Source organism: Eulemur rufifrons, chromosome 23, assembly GCF_041146395.1.
Source record: "Eulemur rufifrons isolate Redbay chromosome 23, OSU_ERuf_1, whole genome shotgun sequence".
Lineage (NCBI taxonomy): Eukaryota > Metazoa > Chordata > Mammalia > Primates > Lemuridae > Eulemur > Eulemur rufifrons.
In genome coordinates, this window is record NC_091005.1 from 25,673,923 (window position 1) to 25,697,558 (window position 23,636).

Genomic DNA, 23,636 nt, shown 5'->3' on the forward strand with positions numbered 1-23,636 from the left:
CGCGGACCGGGCCAGGTGTGACCGGCCTGGGGAGGCCAGGACCGGGACGCGCGACCTGGGGTGCCAGCAAGTTTGTAGTGCACAGGTGTAAGTGTCCGGGAAGGCTACCGGGGCTGTTGAGGTGGCCCAGACCTGAGCTGGGGAGGAGTGCGGCGCGCTGCACCGGGCCCTGTCACAACACTGGGAAACCTCTGCCTCGGTGTGTCCAAACCCCGCCGTTTGGGGGCGAGAGAGAGCGGGTGAACGAGGGAGGGCGCTGCGGGGTCTTCAGCAGGACCCACAGGGCGGTCTCCAACTCTCACTTCCGTCCCAGTCGGGCGCACAACCTCTGTTTTCCAACAAACGCGCGCCCTTTTCTGAGAACCTTGTGTCAGCTCAGCGCGTGCTGATGCTACCGTCCCTAGGCGCTCCTGGGGGCGTCTCAGGAGGCGCAAGCGGGGAGGAACAGCCCGGTGACCACCTCTTTTCCTTTTATCCAAGCAGAGGCTCGGCGTGCCCTCGGGACCAATGAAGTCCCTCTCGCCAGCCGCACCCATGCTTCTGGCGCGGATGAACCCGCAGGTGCAGCCTGAGAACAGCGGGGAGGACCTCGGGCCCGAGCAGCCCCTGCGGGCGCGCAAAACTGCGGAGCTGCTGGTGGTGAAGGAGCGCAACGGCGTCCAGTGCCTCCTGGCGCCCCGCGGCGGCGACGCGCAGCCCAGGGAGACCTGGGGCAAGAAGATCGACTTCCTGCTGTCAGTGGTCGGCTTCGCGGTGGACCTAGCCAACGTGTGGCGCTTCCCCTACCTCTGCTACAAGAACGGCGGCGGTGAGCACTGGGGGGGGCTGGGGGGTCGAACTTGGGAGGCTACCTGTCCACAGCGGTGGCCGGGACAGGAGCTGGGATACACATGGGAGAAGAACGAGGAGACACAGTGGCAAGTCTGGGGTGCAAGAAGGGACACGGCTCACAGAAAAAGAAGGATTGGAGTCTTCAGTGGAAGAGTGAAATCGAGGCATGACCTTGGACAGCGATAGGCGCGTGGGTGGAAAGACAGAATCTGGGGCACCAGGTCGGGGGAGGAAGCTTGACCCGATGGGCCTCAGGAAGGGAAGTGGAGATTTGGAGAGCTCTTGAAGGAGCACCGTAAGTCTGTGGGATGTGACAGCGAGGCACATGGTGACCCTAAATCCAGCACTTTGAGCCTTGAGGCAGGGACTTTTGGGCCAGGAAGGGGTAGAAGACTTGGGTTCCCTAAAGGCACCTGAGGAGGCCCTGCGCTCCTGGGGACAGAGACCCTGGAATAGGCTGGCAGTCGTTTTGCTGGAGGGGTCAGCGTGCACAGCCTCAGCTGGATCAGGTCCGTAGGTGCCAAGAGCTGGCCTGGTCCTCGAGGCAGGAGGCCTGAGTGATTGGGATGAAGGTCCTGGCCACATTGCAGGGTGGAGTGGGAGAGGGGCTGACAAGACTCAGTGGAGCAGCCAGGCTGCTGGCCGGATTATCCACCTGCCCTGGCATGAGCACCCAAGGTCACCTATGGTCAGTCAGGAGGAGGGGAGGGTGCCGCGCTGGGGGAAGCAGCCCGGAAGTCAGGTGCTGAGCCCTAAGCCCAGCTCCACCCTGAGGGGCTTTGTCCCCAGAGTGCCCACACCACCCCAGTCCTGCCACTGTTGCTGAGGTGAGCTCAGAGGTGCCCCACTGAGAGCCTGGGAAAATGACCTTCTGGAGGAAGAAACTGGAGAAGGGGGGAGCCCTGGGAACCCCTCTCTATCCACTGAGCCACTCTCCCATTAGTGGCTGTGACTCAGGACTTGAGGGAGGTCAGAGGGAGGGAGGGTGAAAGTTTGGAGCTGGGTGAAGGGAAAACTTACGACTTTGTTCCCTAGGGTCTGAGACTCAGCTCTTCCACACTTGCTTTGGCACGGGCAATGCTTGGTGTTTGAAAGGGCGGGGTGACCACAGGGAGCAGAGGACGCTGCTCAGAAAGCATCTGGCTCTTTCTATGAGCAAGGTAGCCCAAGGTTGGAGCCACAGATGAGGGTTTGCATTCGTGATCTCCTTTGGCACCTCCTGAGATGGGTCTGTCATTGTCAGATACTCTCAGACAAGATATCTGGGACAGCAATCCTGAGCTTCAGGAGTAGCTGAGGTCTGGGGCCTGACCCCTTGGGGACACTTGCTACTGTGCAGGCTCAGTACTAGCGCCTGGCCCTAGGATGGTGGTGGGCGGAGAGAAAGGTGAGAAAAGGGAAGCAACAGGCCGCTTCTCAAGGGTTTCTGGGCGGGTTTGAGCATCCTGGCTCTTTGGACCTAAGGAGAGAGAAGATGCAGATTCGATATATTTTTAGCAGCCAGGGAGATGATGAATGAGAGACCTTAGGACACACCATCCCTCATGTCCTCAGTGACCGTACGAGACTGCTTGTCCCTAGACAGGGGAAGTCTCTGTCATCAATCAGCAATATTTATCTGGTTCCTCTCAATGTGAGGCCCCGCAAGGGTCACCTAGATGCATGGACAGCCACTTCTGTCTCCCAGGAGCTTAGTCACCTAAGGTCTTATTGTCGTGCTGCTACAAGTTCTTTCCGTTGTCGTACATGCTTGTTGCAACTGAAAGCACCCCAGACAACCAACGTGACAAGTCAGCTAGACGGCCATCCCAGGGCTTGCATCGGGCTGCGTGCTCACTTGGCCATTACCACCAAAGCGGATAAAGGGCACCTGTTGTATGCAAGGTGGTATGCCAGGTTCCTAGGGTGCAAAATGGAACAACTGTGTCACAGGTTGCAATCCTTAGGTGAGGTTGGCTGGAAGCTCCTTCTCTTGGGCTTACCAGCCCTGTACATAGCCTGTCTCAAGTTGGGTGATTTGTGTCTTTGTGGGTTTATCTCCCAAACAGGGGCACATTGAGGGCAGGGACTTGATTTTTTTGTCCCTGTATTTCTAATGCCCAAGATAAGGCCTAGACCCTAGGAATGTGGCAGAAGGTGCCCAACAAACTTCCAAGCTCTCAGAGACCTCCTGCTGTATCCAGAAACAACAATAGAAACACCTGGTGATAACCAACAAAGTGAAGTCGCAGGCAGCCTACATGTTGGGAGTCTTAGCTATAGAGTCTCAGGTTCCAGTTCCTACCTATGTGGCTTTAGCAACTCGTAAAAGCTCAGTTTCCCCATCTGTCAAATGGCCATAATGCTGTTCATCTCAGAGCGTTATTGTGAGGACCACTTGCAGTAACGCCCATGGGGAGCCTGGCCTGGAGTCTGGCCTTAGGAAAGGCGGCTGCTGCTTTTTATTAACATCATTGTGATGATGTATGACATGGGTGGAGAGGTGACAAGTATTCTAAAGGCCCAAGGAGGGGCTGCTTAGGAAATACTCGGAGGGGGTGAGCTGTGGTTGGAACGCAGTTGCTTTGGAGGGTGGGCACAGACAAGCCGTGGGCAGGTAGGAGGTGTTCCGGCTGTGCACCGGGGTGGGAACGTACGGGAATCGTCTCAGAGCATAGCGGCGCAGGCTGGCTGAAGGGCAGGCCAGGAGAGATAAGGAGGGCAAGTTGGGGCTGGGCTGCGGAGGCCTTGAATGCCAGGCTAAGGGTGGGGACGCTGTTGTGCCGGTGAATTTCCATTTCTGGTTAGGATGTCCACACGGTTGGTGTGGGGGTGCAGTGCAGCCCCCCATCTTGGAGTATGAGGCAGCTCCTTTCTCACTTACCCTCACCCCTCCAGAGCTGTTCAGCTGTTCCACTCTGGGCATATTTCTGCTGAGACCTCCTGGCTGTTCCTTGTGGATCAATTCTCATGCGGTAATTCTGAAGTTAGCCTCAGACATAGGCAAGCGGGCAGGAAGGTGGGTATCCTAGAATTGAGGAAGCAGCCAGAAGGCCCACGTTTGAATCCCGGTTCTGCCGCTCACTGTGTGACCTCAAGCACGGCACAGCTCCTCTCTGAGCCTCCAGTTGTCTGCTACAGCTGGACATAAGCTTAGATGACCGCCCCCCCGGCCCCCAAGATTCATCCCTTTCCAATGCCCTGGCTCAGGGCTAAACCCAAGCCGGGACTCACCCGCCCTACAATAGCCCTCAGTCTGTGTGCTCTTCTGGTGCCAGTATTAACAGAGTAACGCTCCAATTCTGACTGTTCACGCTGGCCCAGACTGGAGGATGTTTTGAAATGATGGAGGTGCCAGTAGTTTAGGCCCCTGGCTAATATTTTCTGGATGAATTACTGGGGAAGATCGGCCTGTCTGAACATCTTACCAAAGGCCAGCTGCTGGGAGGCACGGGGTGTGGGAGGTTTCGGGAGGGGAAAGCCACTCTCAGAAATGCTGAGGCTTTGGTCCGAACAGCTGGTCTCTGTGGGAAGGCAGGACCAGGCAGCGGGGCTATTTCTAGGGTTCTAGATTTTCCCTCCACACCGGTGATCTTGGTCCGTGCTGGTCCCTGGAGAGGAGCAGGTAGATCCACTGGGTGCCCTCGTCTGCCCCCCTTCTGGAGAAGAGGCCGGTGTGAATTAATTATCCTTTGCACATCGCTGTTTTCATTCGAGACGTGCCCTGAGGACAGCTCTGAGCTGTGTGTTGCAGAGAAACTATGGCCTTTAGGTTCAGACAGACTTGGGTTTGAATCTGAGTCTGACATTTGCTAGACACCCTCACCTTCCCTGACCTGAGCCTCCATTTCCTTGTGTAGAAAAGGAGAATAACCCAGCACCCTGTGGCAGGGTAGGATGACATCAGAGCCAGTGCCTGTAAACTGCTTGATGTGGTGCCGTGTAATGGGAGCTCAATGAACTCGGTTGTTAATATTTTGTTATTGTTCAATGATATTGGCTGCACGCTGGACCCAGGAGTGGGGCAGGGTCTCAATTTTGGAAGAAGCAGAATTTATCCCAAGAGGAAATTGGTGGAGGGAAACACAGCTGCAAAGCGTTGCCACTTGGGCCTGGGGCCCTGGGATGAAGACCGGGCTTTGCTCTACGTCCTGACAGCCTGACCGCATCTCACCATAGATTCCCCACCCGGAAAAGAGGGTTCACATTCCTGCATGGGGTCCCTTAAAGGCACCATGAGATACTGTGGTTCTGAGTCCCCAGTGGACTTCCCTTCCTTCCCCAAGGAAGTTCAGGGGCTCAGGGACCCACAGCTCTTTTGGGAACCCTCGTGGCCAAAATATCTAGGATTCTCGAAACCAGGTACAAAGTAATGGCTGCAGAGGTCGGGAGTTCCCAAACTCGGGCCACTTACATCTGGCCTGGCCGCAGGGGCCGTCTACACCCCGAGCTTCCTGAGCCAGACACAGATTGCTCAGTTTGGCTGCGCACTGAGGCAGCCAGCTGGTGTGGCGCTCGGCTGACAAGTCTGCACACCCCTTGGCAGAAGTAAGGCGCCCATTTGGGACCTCGATCTGGGGTCACCAGCGTGATTTGGCCCGTTTCTCCAAGCTTGCCAAAGCATCTGGAGAGGCTGTTCCCGACAAGATGCGGTTTAATAGGGATAAATGTTGCATCCTGCCCTGCAGTCCCCAACCCCACTGCCTAAGTACGGATTAGGTTACAGCGCAAGTGGAGAAAGGCCCCGGGGCTTTCACTAGCTGCATCCTCCATGTGAGCCGCTGCTGAGATGCACTTATTTAACCAGAACCACTTCCTAAATGCCTGTCATATGCCGGGGACATGGAGATGCACGAGAGACAATCCGTGCCTTTAGGGAGCTCACAGTCCACCGCAGATACCCTGAAAGTTAATGTCATTGCAGATTGTATTATTGAAGGTATTATATCCCAAATGAGGGAGGTGAGGTCCTCCTCTGTTCTTTGTGGGCCATATTGCCCTCTGCAGTGTGGTTCTGAGCACCCCAAACACCCTCTAACTTGTTTCTTTTAAAGAGGTCAGGATGGAGGAAATAGGAGACCAGAATCTTCACAGAGCTTTTAATAAAGCCACAGGTTTAGTAGTAAAAATAAAGCCCAGACCCTCCAAAGTTAACAGCAGAGAGAGAATCGCCACCCGAGGAGGGGTAACCCCAGCACTAGTTTCCCTGAATCCCACCCCTGGCTCCCTACTTTGCGAGCTGGGTTTGACCTGTCGGGCAGTGGGTGTGTTTCCTCCCTGGGGCTGTGTCCGGGTCTCAGAGTGTGTTTGTACTATTGTCTCACTCAGCAACAACGATCCACACAGAGGACTTCTGTGACCCAGTGTGTGTGGCCTTCTCTCCACCAACAAGCAAGCACTCAGTTCTGCAGTGGACACCAGCTGGGTGTCCTCCGGGTCAATCCTGACACTGTCCACCTGGGGGTGGCATCAGATCCCGCAGATCGAGGGCCCAGTCCCCAAGGCCGCCCCCTGCTTCAGATGCCAATCACAAGCTCCAGGTTGTTGCACCTGTGCTTCTGACCCGCCGGCTTTAATCGGGGTTCCCGTGACCCCCTCCTTGGGTTCACTTAATTTGCTAGAGTGGCTCACAGAATCAGGGAAACACGCATGTTTACTGCTTTATTATAAAGGATATTACAAAGGATACGGATGAAGAGATACATAGGGCAAGGCCTGTGCTCTCCCAGGCACGCCACCCTCCAGGAACCCCCTTGTGTTCAGCTCTCCAGAAGCTCTTGGGCCTTCCATGGAGACTTCGTTGGCATGATTGACAAGTGTATGACAATGTGATTGGACAATGTGATCTAATACTAAGGCTGAGTGGGGAAGCCCAGCAAGGGTCCAGATTCTTCTTGGCCTCTCTGTGTAGGATTCCTTTCCCCAGGGCATGGGGCAGGACCCCTTCTGAAACAGGGGTCTTATGACCTGCAATCGGGAAGGCAGGTCAGAGACTGTCTTTATGGCCAGTCCCAGGACAGACAGGCTGGGGAAAGTTCGTGCCTTGGGGAGAAAAGGGAGCAGGTGAGAAGAAGGCAGGAGAAGGCTAGAGAGAGAGAGAGAGTCTGTTTCTCGAGGTCTGTTTCTGAGGCCTAAAGTGTCCCAACATTATAACAAGTGCTATTGGAGTTACGAGCCAGGAACTGTGCATGAAAACCCACATATATGATGTATATATGATATATGTGTATATATATCATATGTATTATAGTATCGCACAGAGCTATGGCAAGAGCTCAGCTGTAGAGACTGGAGGTGAAGGTCAGGGAGTGTCTTAGTCCATTTAGTGTTGCTAAACAGAGTATGTGAGATTGGAAATTTATAAAGAAAAGAAGTTTAATTGGCTGGAAGTGTCACGATTGGACAGCTGCTTCAGGTGAGGGTCTCAGACTGCTCCCACTCGTGGCGGAAAGCAGAAAGGGAGCTGGGTGTGCAAAGAGATCACCTGGCGAGAGAGTAAACGAGAGTGGAGCAAGAACTCACTGCCCCTCAGGAGGACCTGAATCTATTCATGAGGGATCTGCCCCATGACCCAAACACCTGCCATTAGGCCCTACCCCAATGCCACTACATTGGGGATCAAACTTCAACATGAGTTTTGGGGGGACAAACAAACCCCATCCAAACTCTAGTGGGAAGCAACCGCTTTTGGGGCCAAAAAAGCCAGTTGCCATCATTCTGTATAGAATTCCCTCTTACAGCAGCGGGAACTTACTATGCAAAGGCTTATACGGATGGGGCTGGCGGGTCTCGGTGAACTGCAGGGAAAGGAGCAATGAGGCGCCAGCCCCACCTGGGCTGGGGTTACAGTGCCCACAGTGGTGTGGAGCCCCGAGGACATCAGTCTTGGAGGAGGAGGGGAGGAGGAGACATGAGCTGGCCACTGTGCGCCCAGCCGAGGGTCTCTCTGTGTTGCCGACCCGGAGTGAGCTGGGCTTGGTTCATCATAGGAACGGGGTGTTTTCCTCCAGAAATGGCCACTCGACGGGAAAACACTCTGAGGGGGACCCCACGCCTGATCTGTTTGCTCTCCGGGCCCCTGAGGCGCATGGACGATGGCATGAAGTCAGGGGGAAGGGGCCGCAGGGGAGAGGTTTGGGGGAGGGAGGCAAACAGGGCTGGCTAGAGGGGGTGACCCCCATGGGGCTCTGAAGCTGGGAAAGCCCTCAGACCCGTCCTGAGGGGAACGCCACGGTGAGGCCCCGGGACTTCATGCCCCAGTGTTGATGCGTCATTGGGTGCCAGTTGCTTGGGAAGGGGATGTGGCCTTGGGTGACGCAATTCCCAAAGGGCTGGCAGCAGAGGGCTGGGGACTCCTAGTGGCTGAGGGGGACAGGCATGTCACTCCTGAGGGGGGGTGTGGGAGTCCTTTTCGGCAACAGAGTGGGTGGTGACCTGTGGTATCCTTTGTCCTGCCCTTGCTCAGGGTCAGCACACTTGCTTGGACACAAGGGGAGGTAGCCAGCCCCTCTTGGGACAGGGACATGAGGAGCCCAAGGGACTGCGTCAGAGTCCCGTGCTGCTGAGCCTCCAGCCGGCCGGTGTTCACGCCGCGCTCTGCAAGGGCCCGGCCACCCTCCAGCACACGGGCGAGCCTGTACTTGCTGCTTCCAGTTGACAAAGGTGCCTCACATCCGTCCTCGAGTATAATGACGGGACATGATTCCGTTTACAGAGCACCCACTCAGTGCCCGGCAGCTCACCGCTGTTATCTGTGGTTATCGCGGCAAACCAGCCAGACAGGTGTCATTATCCCCATTTACAAAGCCGGAGCTACGGCTCAGAGAAGGCACATTTACCCAGGGTCACACAGCGGTTACTAGCAGGGCTGGGGGCAGGATTGTCCTCAGAGGCAGGCGAGGGGCTGCCCTGGTCCTGTGCTGCAGAGAGCCCAGCTCCACCCGCTTCCAGGCCCGCGTGGGCCTCGGGCTGGGTTCCTGCTTCTGCAATATGGACCGTGCCGCGGTACTCACAGCCCCAGGCCCAGGGGGAGGCCGGGGGCGTGTTGTCTGCAGGGGCTGTGGACAGAGCTCACACGTGGGTGGGAGAGTCCACATGCATGTACAAAAGGCCCCTCACGTGGCTGGATGGAGGGGGAGGCGGAAGGCGGGGGCAGGGCAAATGGGACACCCCTGTGCTGTCACCCCCCAGCCCAGAGCCCCAAGAGCTGAGGATTCCGAGCTTGAACTTGACAATAGGCCCCTTACAAAGGTCTCTTTGTCAAAATAGGTTAATGGAACGTTTCATTTCACAATTGGGACTTGATTTGTCATCTTTAAATATACTGACTTGGAGCAGCCTGTCTCCTGACTCAAGTCCAGCCTCCCTTGCGCGCTGCTGTCTGCTGTGCTGTCGGGGTGCCCTGGGGTGTGGAGGGAGGAGGGACTAACCTGGCCCCCCCAGGCAGGGAACAAGGTTTTCTTGGGCCTCTGGCGAAAGCCACAGGCAGTGACAACCTATAGCTGTACTGTGGGCACTAAGGGAATAGTTTTGTGGATTTTCCTTTCTTGGGTATTTTAGGGTGTGGCCAGAATTCTCAGGTTAAGGAACCGTGCCCTCAACAGACTGGGCATCTGCTAGGTGTTGGGGGACCCTCTCTCCTACCTGCAGTCCCCTCTGGGACCACACTCCCTCCGCCGCCCTGCAGTTCCCCATGGGGGTTGGGGGGGTGGGGGGAGCCCACCCCTCACTGACCCGCCTCCCCTGGGCATTTCCTCCCTCTTCCTGAGGTCCCCCTCACTGCCAGGGCTGCTCCAGCACATTCCACTCTGAACTTACTCACCCCTGGGCTTCTCTTCCTGAGGACTTGGCATTTGCATAGAGGATTCCAGACCCCTCTGTGACCGGCGGAGTTTCTCTCTGGTGGTGGGATGGCAGGCAGTGGAGGTGATGGGTCAGACACTCTCCTTACTAAATTCATCCAAGGGCCATTGGTTATTGTCTTTTTCACAGCTGACAGATATTTTTCTCATGTGGTCGTGTGAGTGTGTCAACGTGCAAAATTATGTATGTTTCTTTGCGTGAGCATGCACAGGTGTGCATTTGTGTGCATGCATGTTTTTGAAGACTCGCAGGTACTGAGCCCCGCACGAGGTATATCCTGCCTGTGTTTTTCCAGGTCTGGCCCCCTCAGCCCAGCACCTCCACAGCCAGAGCATTCCAGAGCCAAGACAGGATTCTGGGCTCGTGGGCCCGGAGACCCTCAGGCCCTGTGTGCGGCTGGTTGCAGCTGGCACCACCATACATGGAGATGCAGAAGGACCGCAAGAATGTGGCAGTTACGAGCCTTGCAGGGCAGTAACTTCTAGGGGGGTTGCAAATAGCCTCAGTTTCCAAGGAGCCGCTGCAGGGCTGTTTTTAATTAGCCATCGCGCAGCTGACTTCTGTCACCCTGAAGCGCCTGTCTGACCCTTCAACCCTGCCCTGGTTTCCTTCTGCAAGGGGCCTTGCACAAGCCAGCTGTCCTCTCAGAGAATAAGGCCCTGGCCATGGGCGGCCGTCTGTGTTTCATTCATACTCAGCCATTTCACCAATCTTGATCCGCTTTCACCCGAGTGAAGCCTTGGCTGGCCCACATCTAACACACTCCTAGACAAGAGCTGCACCCGCTTTCCTTCCTCGCTCTGTTAGCTGTGACTCCCGGCCAGCAGAGAAGAGATGAATGTCAAATGGGCAGTCTACCTACCCGTTGGCAGTGCCACCCCCAGGCTTGGCATTGGGGAAACTGGCCCAAGTGAGACGCTGGGCTGACCGGCTGATGTTGCCCTCTCCCTTTCTTGGCTGTGTAGAAAAGAACATTGAGTCGTCAGTGGCCAACCATGGGGCCAAGATCTGAGCCGTAACTCCTGGCTTTTTCCTTCCGCATGTTCCCTTGGGCCACTGACTTCAGTCTCCAGGCCTATTAGACACTTTGACACATCAATCCACCCTCTCCCTTCCCCAGCCCTGGCTCTCCACCTGCACGGGGAGCAGCAGCTGGCCGCAGGCAGAGTGGAGCTCACACAGACGCAGGTCTGCAGCCAGGCCGCATACTCACTGGGCTGGACAAGCAACTTGATCTTTTTAAGCCTTAGTTTTCTTGTCCGTGAAATGGGATTAGTGGTAATTCTTTCTCGGGGTGGCATTAAGTGAACACTCATGTAAAAATTTGTGTGTGGCTTGGCATATAACAGGTGCTTAATAAATGGTACTTGTTATGTGCACCAAGCCCACTGTCTACCTCCAACAGCAGCGGTGGCGACACCATCCTGTCGGCAGTGTGGACGGGCATGGGCTCCCGTGCCAGAGCAGCCCTCTCTATGCAGGAGAGAGAGAAGAGAGGAGAATGAACGGAGGAAATGAGGAGGGGGAGCAATGGCACGTGGCCGCTTCTAGAAGTCCAGTCTGGAGCAGGAGCTGGAGCCTGGGACCAGCCTATGACAACAGACCAGGTGGCTCACCTGGTCCCAGATCTCCAGTCCCAGAACAACCACCCTCTGACCCTATTCAGACTCATGTCCTTCATCTAGGCTAGAATGTTCTAGAATCTACGGGATGTGTTGGGAACAGCTCCGGAGCTTTGGAGCCAGACAGACCTAGGTCCACATTCCAGACCCATCACTTACCAGCAGGGTGAGTTTGGTCAAGTCACTTAATTTCTCCAAGCCTCAGTTTCCTCCTCTGAAAAGTTGCTACCCCAGAGGCTTTCTGGGTAGTATAAATGGATCATAGATGCCCAGTGCCCAGTGTGCTACTTGATATATAAGAGGTTCATGTCCCAGTAGTTTTCCCTACCCCTCACCCCACTGGCCCATCTTGTGCTCAGAAGGGTCTGAGTCTCCCAGCATCGGGGCCAACACTTCATGCTTTGTCCTTAAGAGCCCTGGGCTTCCTGAGAAGTCCTGAGATGAAGACAGAGACCGAGTCTGAGTAGCTGAGTGAGTTTGACCCTCAGTGCCATGTGACCTTGCCCCAGTTCTTTGCTAGCTGGGAGCCTTAGTGTCCACGTCTGTAAAATGGAGATAGTAATAATCTTTGCATTTTAGGGTTGTGAGGATTGACGGAGATGTTGCATGAAAAGTGTCTGGCACACAGTAGGGGCTCAGCAAGGGTAGCTGCTGGTATCTGCTGCGAATATTGCTAATGTTACCCTTGTTATATAATTCCCGCTTTCTTAGTTTCTTAGAGAGTATTTGGTTTCCAAGGCTACAGCATCTCAGCCAAAGGCCGATGGCAGGAGGAATCTGGCTCCAGCCCGGCCACCTCTGGCTGCATCTAGAAAGGAGCTGGCATTTTGCATTGGTCACGCTTGCAGCCCGGGCTGACGTGGCATGTGTCCCAGTGAGTCACCTCGTGGCGTCAGAGCTGCCAGGGCACACTGAGAATGGTCTCTGGAACTCAGATGCATCTAGTTCCACCAGGAATTGTCCAGGGATTAGTTGCTGCCTGTTGCCTGGGAGTCCCCTCAAGTTTCCGGGATGCTCTGGGTGGGCATATCCCTGGTCAGACTTGAGCCTCTGGCCCCTTTGTTCCAGAGTTTATCTTCAGCCATCTGTCGCAGGGCGAACCTAACAGGCTGCAAGACACGAATGCGAGTCCTGCTCCTGTCATTTACCAGCGGTGCACACAGGGACAATTCGACTCCCTTCTCTGCCCCTCAGCTTCCCCCCGGGGGACATAATGACCCTGACTGCTTACGATGTTTGCAGACTACTGTGAGACTCCCGAAGGATCCAGTGAGATCATGTTTGGGGAAGCCACATGTGACGCTAAAATGATATCGATAGGAACAAAATTAGAAACTCAGTCCTACGTAACTTTAGGCACTGTCTCCCCCTCTCTGGTTTTGATTTTCTTGCCTGTAAAAGGAAGAGTTTGGGTTAGACTGGAATTCCCAGAGTGGTGACTCATGAAAGAAAAGGTTCCGTGTTTAAATAAATTCAGTAAAGGCTACATTGTTATCCTCCTCGTGGTGTGTCACAGCAAGCACTTGTGTATCAAGGGCTAGGAGAAGCCTGCGAGAAACAAACCTTAGTTTTGCTTAAACAGATGATACTGTGCTGCTAATGTGACCACAGAACATTATTATTATTATTATTATTACTATTGCACTTATTCTTACTGTTAGGATTATTTGTATTCATTGCTCTGCATGACTCTATTTACCTGCCCCCAAACACTCCTTGGGAAATGGCCAGGTGAGCAGACGACTCAGCGCAGACTCTGATCCAAGCACTCTGAGGGGCAGGAGTCTAGCGGGTCACACTCTGCCTCTGTGTCCTCCAGGTGCCTTCCTCATCCCCTACACCCTGTTCCTCATCATCGCAGGGATGCCCCTGTTCTACATGGAGCTGGCGCTGGGACAGTACAACCGGGAGGGGGCAGCCACCGTGTGGAAGATCTGCCCATTCTTCAAAGGTAAAAAAGGGGCCAGGGAGAAGTCAATGGTTGTTCAAAAAGGCTTCCCTGTTGCCCCTGGGGAATCAGCTCCAAAGGTGAGATCTGAGGTCGACCTCTCTTATGGGATTCACAGATATTGACAAGGTCAAGGGTGTCCACCATCCAAAGTTACACGGAGAACATTTGATATGCCAGGAATAGCATTAGCACAGAGTCTGGAAACCTGAGTTCCAGTCCAGGCTATACCAGCTGAATGACCAGAGTCTGTTTTCCTATATGGGAAATTCTTACAAAAGTGTCAGAAGTACCCAGCACATATATCACTACTCTCCATTCTTGCTCCCATGGCAGACATGATAAATTGATCATGGATCTTTATGAGCTCAGCCAAAAAGCAGACTCACAATCCTTAATGCAACAGCCACAACTAATTGATTGCAGCTCAGATATGAGATGAAGCCTACTTGCATTCCAGACTAAGAGCATATCTGCAGAGAGTAGCCATAGCAACTCCCATTTCTTGGCCCCTGTGGAGCTGGGAGAAGAGTGTGGAGTAAGACGTGGTCTCTATCAAGCACTGGTTAGAGAACTGGGGCTACATGGCGATGAGGGCCACGGTGACTCCCATGAGCCTCTGCTCAGCTGGCAGGTGTATCCTGAGTACCTCCTGTGTACTCAGTCCCATGGGAGATACAGGCTGATATCTTACAAGACACATACTAGTTAAGATTTTCTATTGTTTGATTGCCAGAATCCAACTCAAACTGGATTTAAGATTAATATAAAAGGGAATTTATTGGCTTATGTTATGGTAAAGTTCAGGGACTCTAGCTTCAGGTATAGCTAGATCCAGGTGCCCAAATAGTGTTGCCTGGGATATCTCTCTCTGTGTCTCAAGTCTGTTTTCTTCTGTGTTAGCATCAGTCTCAAGTACATTCTTCTCAAGTGCTTGTAAAGGTGGCCATCAGCAACTCTAGGCTGAAATTCTACCAAGTTTAACAGTGACCAAAAACAAAGTGCAAACAAGTAAACAAACAAAAACCCTTATATATTCATTGCTTCATTAAAGGTCCCAGAGAAGACTCTCATTGGTTTGACTTGAGTCATATGCCCATCTATTAACCAATCATTGTGGCTATGAGAAAGCAGCACTCTGATTGGCCAGGCCTGAATCATGTGATCAAGGAAGATGGGGGAATTAGCCCCATCCAAACCTCACAGGCTAAGAATTGCTTAAGGCTAATCCCTTAAAGCAATACTTGGCAGGCAAAAAAATATGTCTGTGTCTACTCTAGGCAAAAACCGTAGAACTAGCCCTAAAGGAGCTTCTGATGCCTTCAGGAACATGATACTGGCACACAGCAGGTGGCTGAGAGCAGGGCCCAGGGAACACACTGGGCTGAAGTTCTGACAGGGGAGTGCTTGCTTGGGGTTCCCTGGGAACCAGATCCCAAGACAAGGATTTGAGTACAAGGAGTTATTTGGGAGGGGGTCCCAGAAAGCAGCAGTTGGAGATAGGGAGGGGGAGGCAGCCCGTAGAGGGTGTGTTGTCGGATCTGTTCCGCCAGGGTGAGGAGCTCGGTGCAGTGGCGGAGAGCCTGCAACACGCCTCGGGGTTATCCTGCCTTAGGGGCGAGGGAGCTGGGATACTTACACCCCAACTCCCTGACACGGCTGCTCCCTGGGGACATTAGGTCACCTTTCTGATGAGCAGGCGGGGGGGGGGGCTCCAGTGAGAAGAGAGAGCCCTCGGGCAGAGGCATGGTGGTGCCCACAGAATGTGGGTGGGGCTCTGGCAATCTGCTGCAGGAAAAGAGAAACAGGGGGTCGGGAGTGCAGTGGTTGGAGCCAGCTCCCCAGGAGACGTAGCTCTGGGGTTGGGCCCTGGGAAGCCGCTGGCTGACTCCTCCGTCCCCACCCAGGAGTTGGCTACGCTGTGATCCTGATCGCCCTCTACGTCGGCTTCTACTACAACGTCATCATTGCCTGGTCTCTCTACTACCTCTTCTCCTCTTTCACCCTCAATCTGCCCTGGACTGACTGTGGCCATGCCTGGAACAGCCCCAACTGCACCGACCCCAAGCTCCTCAACGGCTCTGTGCTGGGCAACCACACCAAGTACTCCAAGTACAAGTTCACGCCGGCAGCAGAGTTTTACGAGTAAGTCACGGACCCCTCATCCTGGGCCCGTCAAGGCCTGTGCAGGGCATGAGCTGAGCCAAACACAAAGGAAAACCACAAAGAGAGGAAGGGGCAAATGCCAGTCAGCATGTTAATGTTTACGAGGCAGCCACAGGCCTGGCGCTGGGCTAGGAGCTGAGGACACAGCCCTGGACGAGGTGGTTGGAGCAGCTCGCGTTCTGGGGCAGGCGGGCGGAGGCAGGGAGGTGATGCACAAGTAAACAGACAAAGACGCCACAAGACTTGAGAGTGTATGTGCCCTGCAGGGAGCACAACGCATTTTGGAGAATGCAATTGCTCGTAAGGAACTGAAACCAGGTATATGGGAGAAATTGATTGTGGAGGGGAAGGAGCTTTGTCTCGGTGGTCAGGGAAGGCCTCTCTGAGGAGGCGACATAGGAACTAATGAAGTCAGTGCAGGGAACATCTCGGGGTTCAGCGGCAGGTGAGGAGCTGCAGTTTGAACCCAAGTCAATGTGACCCTGAAGCTGTCCTGTGACCCACCCTGGGCTGCCGTCTGTCTGGGGCTTCCACGGGGCAAAGTAGACAGAGCTTGTGAGTGAAATGCAACAAGGGGGAAGTGGGCCAGCTACATGTAGCTTCGGGAAATTATCCGGATGAAGTGCGCACGACAGGCACCGACCAGTGGTAGCAAACAGGCATTGTTAAAAAAAAAAAAAAAAAAAAAAGAGGAAGAAGAAAGAAACTTTTATGTAGAAATAATTTTATACATAGAAAAGTTGTAAAAATAATATCTACTCGTCACCCAACTTTACCTTCTATAACCGTGGTACACTTGTGGAAACAGAACATTAACATTGTTATACTATTAGCTAATCTACTACAGACCTTATTTGAATTTCACCAGTTTTCCCAATAATGTTCTTTCTGGTATTTAGTTGTCAGGTCTCTCTCCTCCGTCTTCTCCAATCCATGAGAGTGCTTTGGTCTTTCCTTGAGTTTCATGACCTTGGCACTTTTGGAGAAGATTTTTGGCCAGTTAGTTATTCTGTGAAATATCTCTCAGTTTGGGTTTGTTTGTTGTTTTCTCACAATTAGACTGAGGTCATGCATTTTTGGCAAGAATACCATAGACACGATGCTACCCCTTTCTCAGTGCATCCTATAAGGGATGGGATGTCAATCTGACTTATTACTTGTGATGTTAACCTTGAACACTTGGCTAAGTTGGAGTCTGCCAGCTTCCTCCTGTGGAAAGAAAGTATTTTTCCTTTTTTAATGAATAAGTATCTGTTGGGGAGATACTTTGAGGTTGCGTCAATATTTTGATTATCATTATGCTTTTGCCCACATGTCTTAGCATCCATTGGTGGATTCTTGCAAAGATTATTACTATAGTGTTTGTCTAATTGTGATTTTCTATTTCCATCATTCATTCTAAATTAATTAATTGGAATTCTTCTGCAAGGAGGAGTTGTCCCTTTCCCCATTCATTTATATCAATATGGGCTCGGGGATATTTATTTTATTCTGTGCTCTTAATCCATATAACCATTGCTGTTTAATTTTTTGCTCCCCTGACTCTTCTCAGCCTTTTATGTCCTTGAGCAGGTGACAGAAGACTTGTTCTCAGCCACCTAATTTATTTTTTATTTTTTTTTATTTTATTTATTTATTTATTTATTTTTGAGACAGAGTCTCACTCTGTTGCCCAGGCTAGAGTGAGTGCCGTGGCCTAGCTCACAGCAACCTCAAACTCCTGAGCTCAAGCGATCCTCCTGCCTCAGCCTCCCGAGTAGCTGGGACTACAGGCATGCGCCACCATGCCCGGCTAATTTTTTCTATATATATTTTTAGCTGTCCATATAATTTCTTTCTATTTTTAGTAGAGATGGGGTCTCGCTCTTGCTCAGGCTGGTCTCGAACTCCTGAGCTCAAACGATCCGCCCACCTCGGCCTCCCAGAGTGCTGGGATTACAGGCGTGAGCCACCGCGCCCGGCCAGCCACCTAATTTAAAATGTCTATATGATGCTGTCTTCAGAAAGTAGCATCTACTGCCTTTATCCCTCAGGCGTGGATGAGTCCCATTTTAGCAATCCCTACACAAGTGTCAGCAGTTAAGCAGAAAGAACCTGTTACAAGCTGTGGGGCAAGCCAGGTGGATCCCACCTGAACCCCACCCTTAAGGTACACATGGTCTAGGGCAGAGGTCCCCAAATTTCTCTGTAAAAAAAGACCAGAGAGCAAATATTTTGGGCTTTGTGGGCCATGTATGTCCCTGTTGCATGTTTTTCTTTGTTTTATTTTACCCTTTTCAAAGGCAAAAGCCATTCTTAGAACACAGGTCATTACTAAACAGGTCACAGCTCAGATTTGTCCCAGGAGCCATGATTTGCTGATTCCTGGTCTAGAGTAAGGATTCCCAGGAAGACTTCCCGCAATGGTAGAAATGTTCTGTGTGGTCCAACGCAGTCACCACTCACCACATGTGGTTACTGAGTAGTTGACATCTGACCATTGTGATTGAGGACCTGAACTTTTAATTTTATTTAATTTAAATGTATTTGCCTTTAAGGAGCCACATGTGGCCAGTGCAGATCTAGGGTGTGAGAAAAGACAAATTCACAGGGTTACTCTCCTTCAGTCCTGTTGATTCCCACAGCCAAGTTGCTGGGCATGAGTCCTGATTGTCTGGAGACTGGGGTTATCCCAGGACCATTGCCATCCCTGCCATCTTGGTGCAGTGGGGCCAAGGAGATTGGGTTTGGTTAAAAGTGACCTTTGGAAAGTCTGCTGCCTCTTGAGGCTCAGGGGAGTCAGTGTCCCCAAGGCCCAGGAACTACCCTCAGTGGACCATCACAGAGCATTTGCTAAGAGTCCTGTAGCTGCATCCACCTGCCTCCATCTGTGATCCCCACGGACTTCCGGCAGGCACATGCAAAATTATGTGTTTGAGAATCTTTCCAGGAGAGTCCACAGTTGTCATCAAATTCTCAAATACTTCTACAGCCCCTCAGAGGATCTGAAACACTGCTGTTACTTAAGGCAAGCATCTGCTGTAAGTGACAGCACCGTCCCTGTCTTCCTCACCATCACAATGTGAACGGCTGCCCGCTTACCATGTGTGTGATGCTTTCTGCTAACTTCTCAGTGTGTATTACCTCAAGCTAAGCCTCGCACCAACCTAATGGGGTTTCTGGAACTCTTACCCTTATTGCACACTTGCAGAGGCTTCATTTCACAGATGAGACAGCAAAACCCATAACTGTGCAACTAGTACTGCATAGAGCCAGGATTTGGACACGGGCAGCTTGCACTTGCAAGACCCGGAGAGTGAGCGCCTCCTTACATTTTGCACCCTGGGAGCTTAAGTCTCCTTACTCTAACCCCAGCCTTGCCTGGCGGGGAAACTCCAGAGCCTGTACCCTCAACCTCTGTGTTACATTGGACACAGCCATTATACATGGTTGTTATTATTCAGAAATATTGTTACAGTCACAACTCACATTCACCCAGCTTAGATTGTGTCCCAGCCATTATGCAAGGTGCCTTTTCTATACTATCTTTTAATGATGATCATGGTGGTCTGAAATTATTATTTTATGAATGAGGAAACAGGCACAAAGCAGTAAGTGAGTTGTTCAAGGTCATATAGTTTAGAAGTGACATTTGAAGAGGGTAAGACACAGGCAGTCTGGCTCCAAGACCCCAGCTCTTAGCCCAGTGGTTCTAAACCTTGGCTACACATTGGAATCTCCTGGAGAGCTTTAAGACACACTGATGCCTAGATTTCATGTCCAGAGATTCCAATTTCGTTGGTCTGGGTGCAGCCAAGGTGGAGAGATTTTCATCAGCAGCTCTTTCTGCAATTCTAACATCCAGCCAATGTTGAGAGCTCCTTTTTTAGCCACTGCACTCTCCTGTCTCAGAACAAGATTGTTGCAAGGGTCAGGCTGACACTTCTACAGTCTCATGTCATGAAAAATCTAGGGCCTTCTTCACGCTTCTAACCCCAGGAGCATGACCTCAGGAAACCCCAGAGCTGGTAGAAATGCTGTGGGTGGAGGTTTTAGGCCTTCCTAATTTCTGGGTGTGGTTTGGAGGGGGCGCTGGGGAAGAGTGCTGGGCAGAGTGCTGCTGGTACACGGAATTGGTTGCATGTATCCCTCCTTATCCTCTTGGGGAGGAAAAAGCATAATTTTTCTTTTTGCTCTTGGCAACCCTTGTTCTGCTAAATTAAAATGGAAAAGGGTAGCTTCGTCTCTAGTCTAGCTGGTATTTGATTCCTCCCCTGACGTCTTTTTTTTTTTTTTTTTTGAGACAGAGTCTCACTCTGTTGCCCAGGCTAGAGTGAGTGCCGTGGCGTCAGCCTAGCTCACAGCAACCTCAAACTCCTGAGCTCAAGCGATCCTCCTGTCTCAGCCTCCCAAGTAGCTGGGACTACAGGCATGCACCACCATGCCCGGCTAATTTTTTTTCTATATATATTTAGCTGTCCATATAATTTCTTTCTATTTTTAGTAGAGATGGGGTCTCGCTCTTGCTGAGGCTGGTCTCGAACTCCTGAGCTCAAACGATCCGCCCACCTCGGCCTCCCAGAGTGCTAGGATTACAGGCGTGAGCCACCGCGCCCGGCCCTCCCCTGACGTCTTAATGACCAGCATGTCTGCCCCAACAGAGACTGCCAGCAGGAGGGAGAGGCGAGATGGGTTTTGAGACCCATCTTTAATTACAGCCCTAAAGTTCCTCCAGGCTCAGCTGTGAGCAGAACATGGTGGAAGAAGGTGACATTCTTGCGCATGCTTGGGGATATAAGGGGAACAGAATGCAGGCCTTACTTCAGCAGTTTTCAGCCCTATAGACCTCCCCCCTCCTCCCCTCCCTGCAAACCTTCATAGGTGCCATGAGCCAAGTACTCAGTATCTCTTCACATCCAAATCCCGTTTGACCTTCACAGTTCATGGAGGTGGAAATTATTCCCATTTTACAGATAGGAAAGTGGAGGCTTGGGTTTTAGGTAACTGGTAGAGCTGGGACCTGAACCCAGGTTACTTGATTCAAGGATCGTCTCCTGACTTTCTTCTCTGTCCTGTTAGGGTCCCCGATGGGGGTGTGTTCAGGAGCCTCTGCAGGTAGACAGGAGCCCTTCCTCTGCGTCCCTTTCTCACCTCCAGCCTGCCTCTGTGCTGCACAGCGTGGAGCACATGGGCTGCCTCTGGACCCTTTTTTATGGCATGTGGCCCTTTTGTCTAACTGTTTCTGCTAAAACAGTTACCCCAACTCAGTCTGGGAACCCAGTAAATGGGACTCCCAGTGCCAGCCCTGAGGAGGCCAGATGATTTTTTTCTGTTTCCCCAAACCTCCTGGCCAAATTTTCTTACCATCTTGTACTCATTTAGGCTGAGGACTGAGCATATCATTCAAGGGAACAAAATTGCTGTTCTCCGCGGGCCTGAAGCCAAACAGCCCCGCAGCTAAAGAAACTCTGAAGCTCTGTGGCTTTGTCTGTAAAAGGGCACCTTTGGTGAACATGTGCCTGGCAAGAGAAAACTTCTACCCCGTGCCAGTCCCTGGGGAGGGACAGACGTCTCTCTCCACCCTGGTATTAATCCTCTGTGTTTAAATGTCAAGTGAAAAATTGAGCCTTTTTGGCCCATAGATTTTGGAAAGCCTGGATGGCATACTTGACAATGATTCATTTTTATTAAACTGCTGGAAAACTAAAACAAACCCAAGTTACTTGCACTAACCCTCCAGGCTTGGGCCTGCTGGGGAGAAGAGGCTGGATTCTCAATCCTTTTCTTGGGAATAAGCTCAGCGTCCAGCTCTTTTCACTGCTGAAACGGCAGTCACTACAACCCTGAAAGGGGACTCCGGATGCACGTGGGGTCACCCGAGCCCATTGGGGGCCTTTTGGCCATCTGGCTGGACACTAAAGGAAGGATTTTAGCAAGTTTCAGGGCAAGCACAGTTATTTCCGTGCCTTTTTTCCATGACTTTAATAGTCAAATCAGCCAAATGGTGATTGTCACCATTCAACACTTGGCGCATAAAACCACGGCAGAAGCAGAATGAAGCATCAGGCGAGGTTGGTACCTGACTTTGGTTCTCTGTCTTTTTAGCTATGCCCAGGCCTTGCCACCCTCTCCTCCTCCTCCTCTCTCTCAGGGCATAGGAGAGGGGTCTAAGGCAGGGGATCATCTTTGAGTTGGGATTAGCAGGATGAGGAGAAGTTTTCCAGACAGACGAATGGGGCCGGGAAGTGTGTTCTTGGTGGAAGGAACAGAAGGGCCCGAGGCTTATGCGATCACCCTGCGAATGGGGAATGACAAGGGCTTGCTGCTGCCAGGAGCAGAATGCAAGGTGCGGTGAGGCAAGGGTTGAACTTGGTACGGGAGGGACTGGGGAAGGCCTTGGATTCTGAAAGGCTCACGTTGCCTCCTCCGGACCAGCACCTCGCAACCTCGATGCTTCTGACATTTCGGGTTGGATCATTCTCTGCTGGGAGGTGGGGAGTGGGCACCGTCCCGTGCATTTGGGATGTTTAGCAGCTTCCATGGCCTCTACCTTCTATTAATAGATACCAACGGTGTCCCCCTCCCCTCCAGACATAACAACAAAAATCTCTCCAGACGCTGCCATATTCCTGGGGAGGCAAGGGGCAAAATTCCCCCGGCGAGAACTACTGCTCTAGGTGATGAGGAACCTCTGAGGATATGAAGGCCAGAGAATGACAAGGTCAGAATAGCGCTTTAGGTGGCTCGTTCTGCAGTAGCACAGTAGATTTAAGGCGGTCACCAGGACGTAGAGAGACCAGGGTTGGGGGACGGGAGGGGGGACATTTACAACATCCCTGGAGGGAGAGAAGTGGGTCTTGCCTGAGATGGGCCAGTGAGGGTGGGGGTATGGGGAGCAGACCAAGAGACAAGATTCGGAGGGGCCAGATACGGCCATTGCTTGCACGGGGAAAACGATGTGGGGTGATAGTTTAAGGCCACAACAGCCAGCCTGGGAGCTGCAGGGACAGAGCCGTTCTGGGGAAGGAGCATGGTCTTTGGGGACCTTGGTCACCCACCCGACTCTGCTCACTCCTTCACACATGCTCACCTCCCCCTCTCCCCAGCTCTGGCTCTACCCCACCTGTGCACCTCCTGTCAACTCACCCGGTCCTCTCAGCTCCTACACACCAGAGAGAGCACTCGCCGCCCCTACAGTGGAGCCCACCCAGCTGACCCACCTGCTGAGTTTCCTGGGCTCTCCTTAGCTCCCTTGCCGCTCCTTGGGACCAATCATAATGAGCTATAATTACCATTTGTTGAGCATGTCCTCGTTCAGGGTATTGTGTCACATTCTGTAACTTAACCCTCACCAGAGAGATCTTACTGAAGAGGACAAAGGCTCAGATATTGTCCCCTTGCCGGTGAGCTCCAGTGGGCTGGAGCCATCACCTGCGTGGCCACCGCCATGTCCCAGCTTCCGGCACACTGCCCGGCTCAGAGCAGAGGTGCAGAAGGAGTTTGTAGAATCAGTGAAAACATTCAGGCCACACAGGAGCTGGTGGCAGGGCTAGGATGGAAGCCCAGGTATGTCTGGCCCCAGAGGCTGAGCAATTTCTGGGCCACATTTTTCTATTTTCCTTCACGTGCTTGCAAATAGACATCTGTTTTGAATGGATGAATGAATAAGTGGCTGAGTGAATAAAGCAGCATCAGTGGGGGCTTCCAGTCTTCCTTTCATCGGCCCAGAAACAAAGTTCAATTTCTACCAAAGGGTAAGCTAAGAAAGTTTCCAGACTTGGGGTGAACCTGCAAGGCTGGAGTCTTCCCAAGTCTTTCACGTTGCTTCCAGCTAAGGCTGCCACTGGCCTCTGGCAGACAGGTGATCGACTGTCCTATCCATTGCAGGTATATAAAGTTTTGCCATCAACGTGTGCTTTGGGATTAAAGCCCCTCTCCAGGGAAGGACAATACATTAAGCTACTGCCTGCCTGTAACACTTTAGTATGAATTTATTAATCAGCAGCTTTCCCAATGGACCCCCGGCAGAGAGCAAACGCCTATAGAATGAGAAATGGGCAAGTTAAGTCTCCACATGGGGAAATGTGTGCTTGTCCTGGGCAGTATGAAAGAGCTGGACAAACGGGTTAGGAATTTGCCACAAGTAGGGGGAGGAGAAGAAGTGAGAAGAGAAGTGGGAGTGAGTGGGAGAATAACCATCTTTCCTTCCCAGTTCTCCCTGGGGTGGTCCTGGGATCTCGTTTTCTATA

At 52.4% G+C, this 23,636-nt stretch overlaps 1 protein-coding gene across 1 annotated transcript in view; it reads left to right on the top strand.

Annotated features, from left to right (window-relative positions):
- The first annotated feature begins 287 nt into the window (after positions 1-287).
- Positions 288-23,636, top strand: part of SLC6A2 (solute carrier family 6 member 2) — a 42,133-nt gene continuing 18,784 nt past the window's right edge. Inside the window, exons 1-3 of the mRNA XM_069456334.1 lie at positions 288-808; positions 13,114-13,245; positions 15,150-15,387. Of these exons, the coding sequence (XP_069312435.1) occupies positions 508-808; positions 13,114-13,245; positions 15,150-15,387 (671 nt within the window). The 5' untranslated portion in view covers positions 288-507. The remainder of the gene's footprint in view (positions 809-13,113; positions 13,246-15,149; positions 15,388-23,636) is intronic.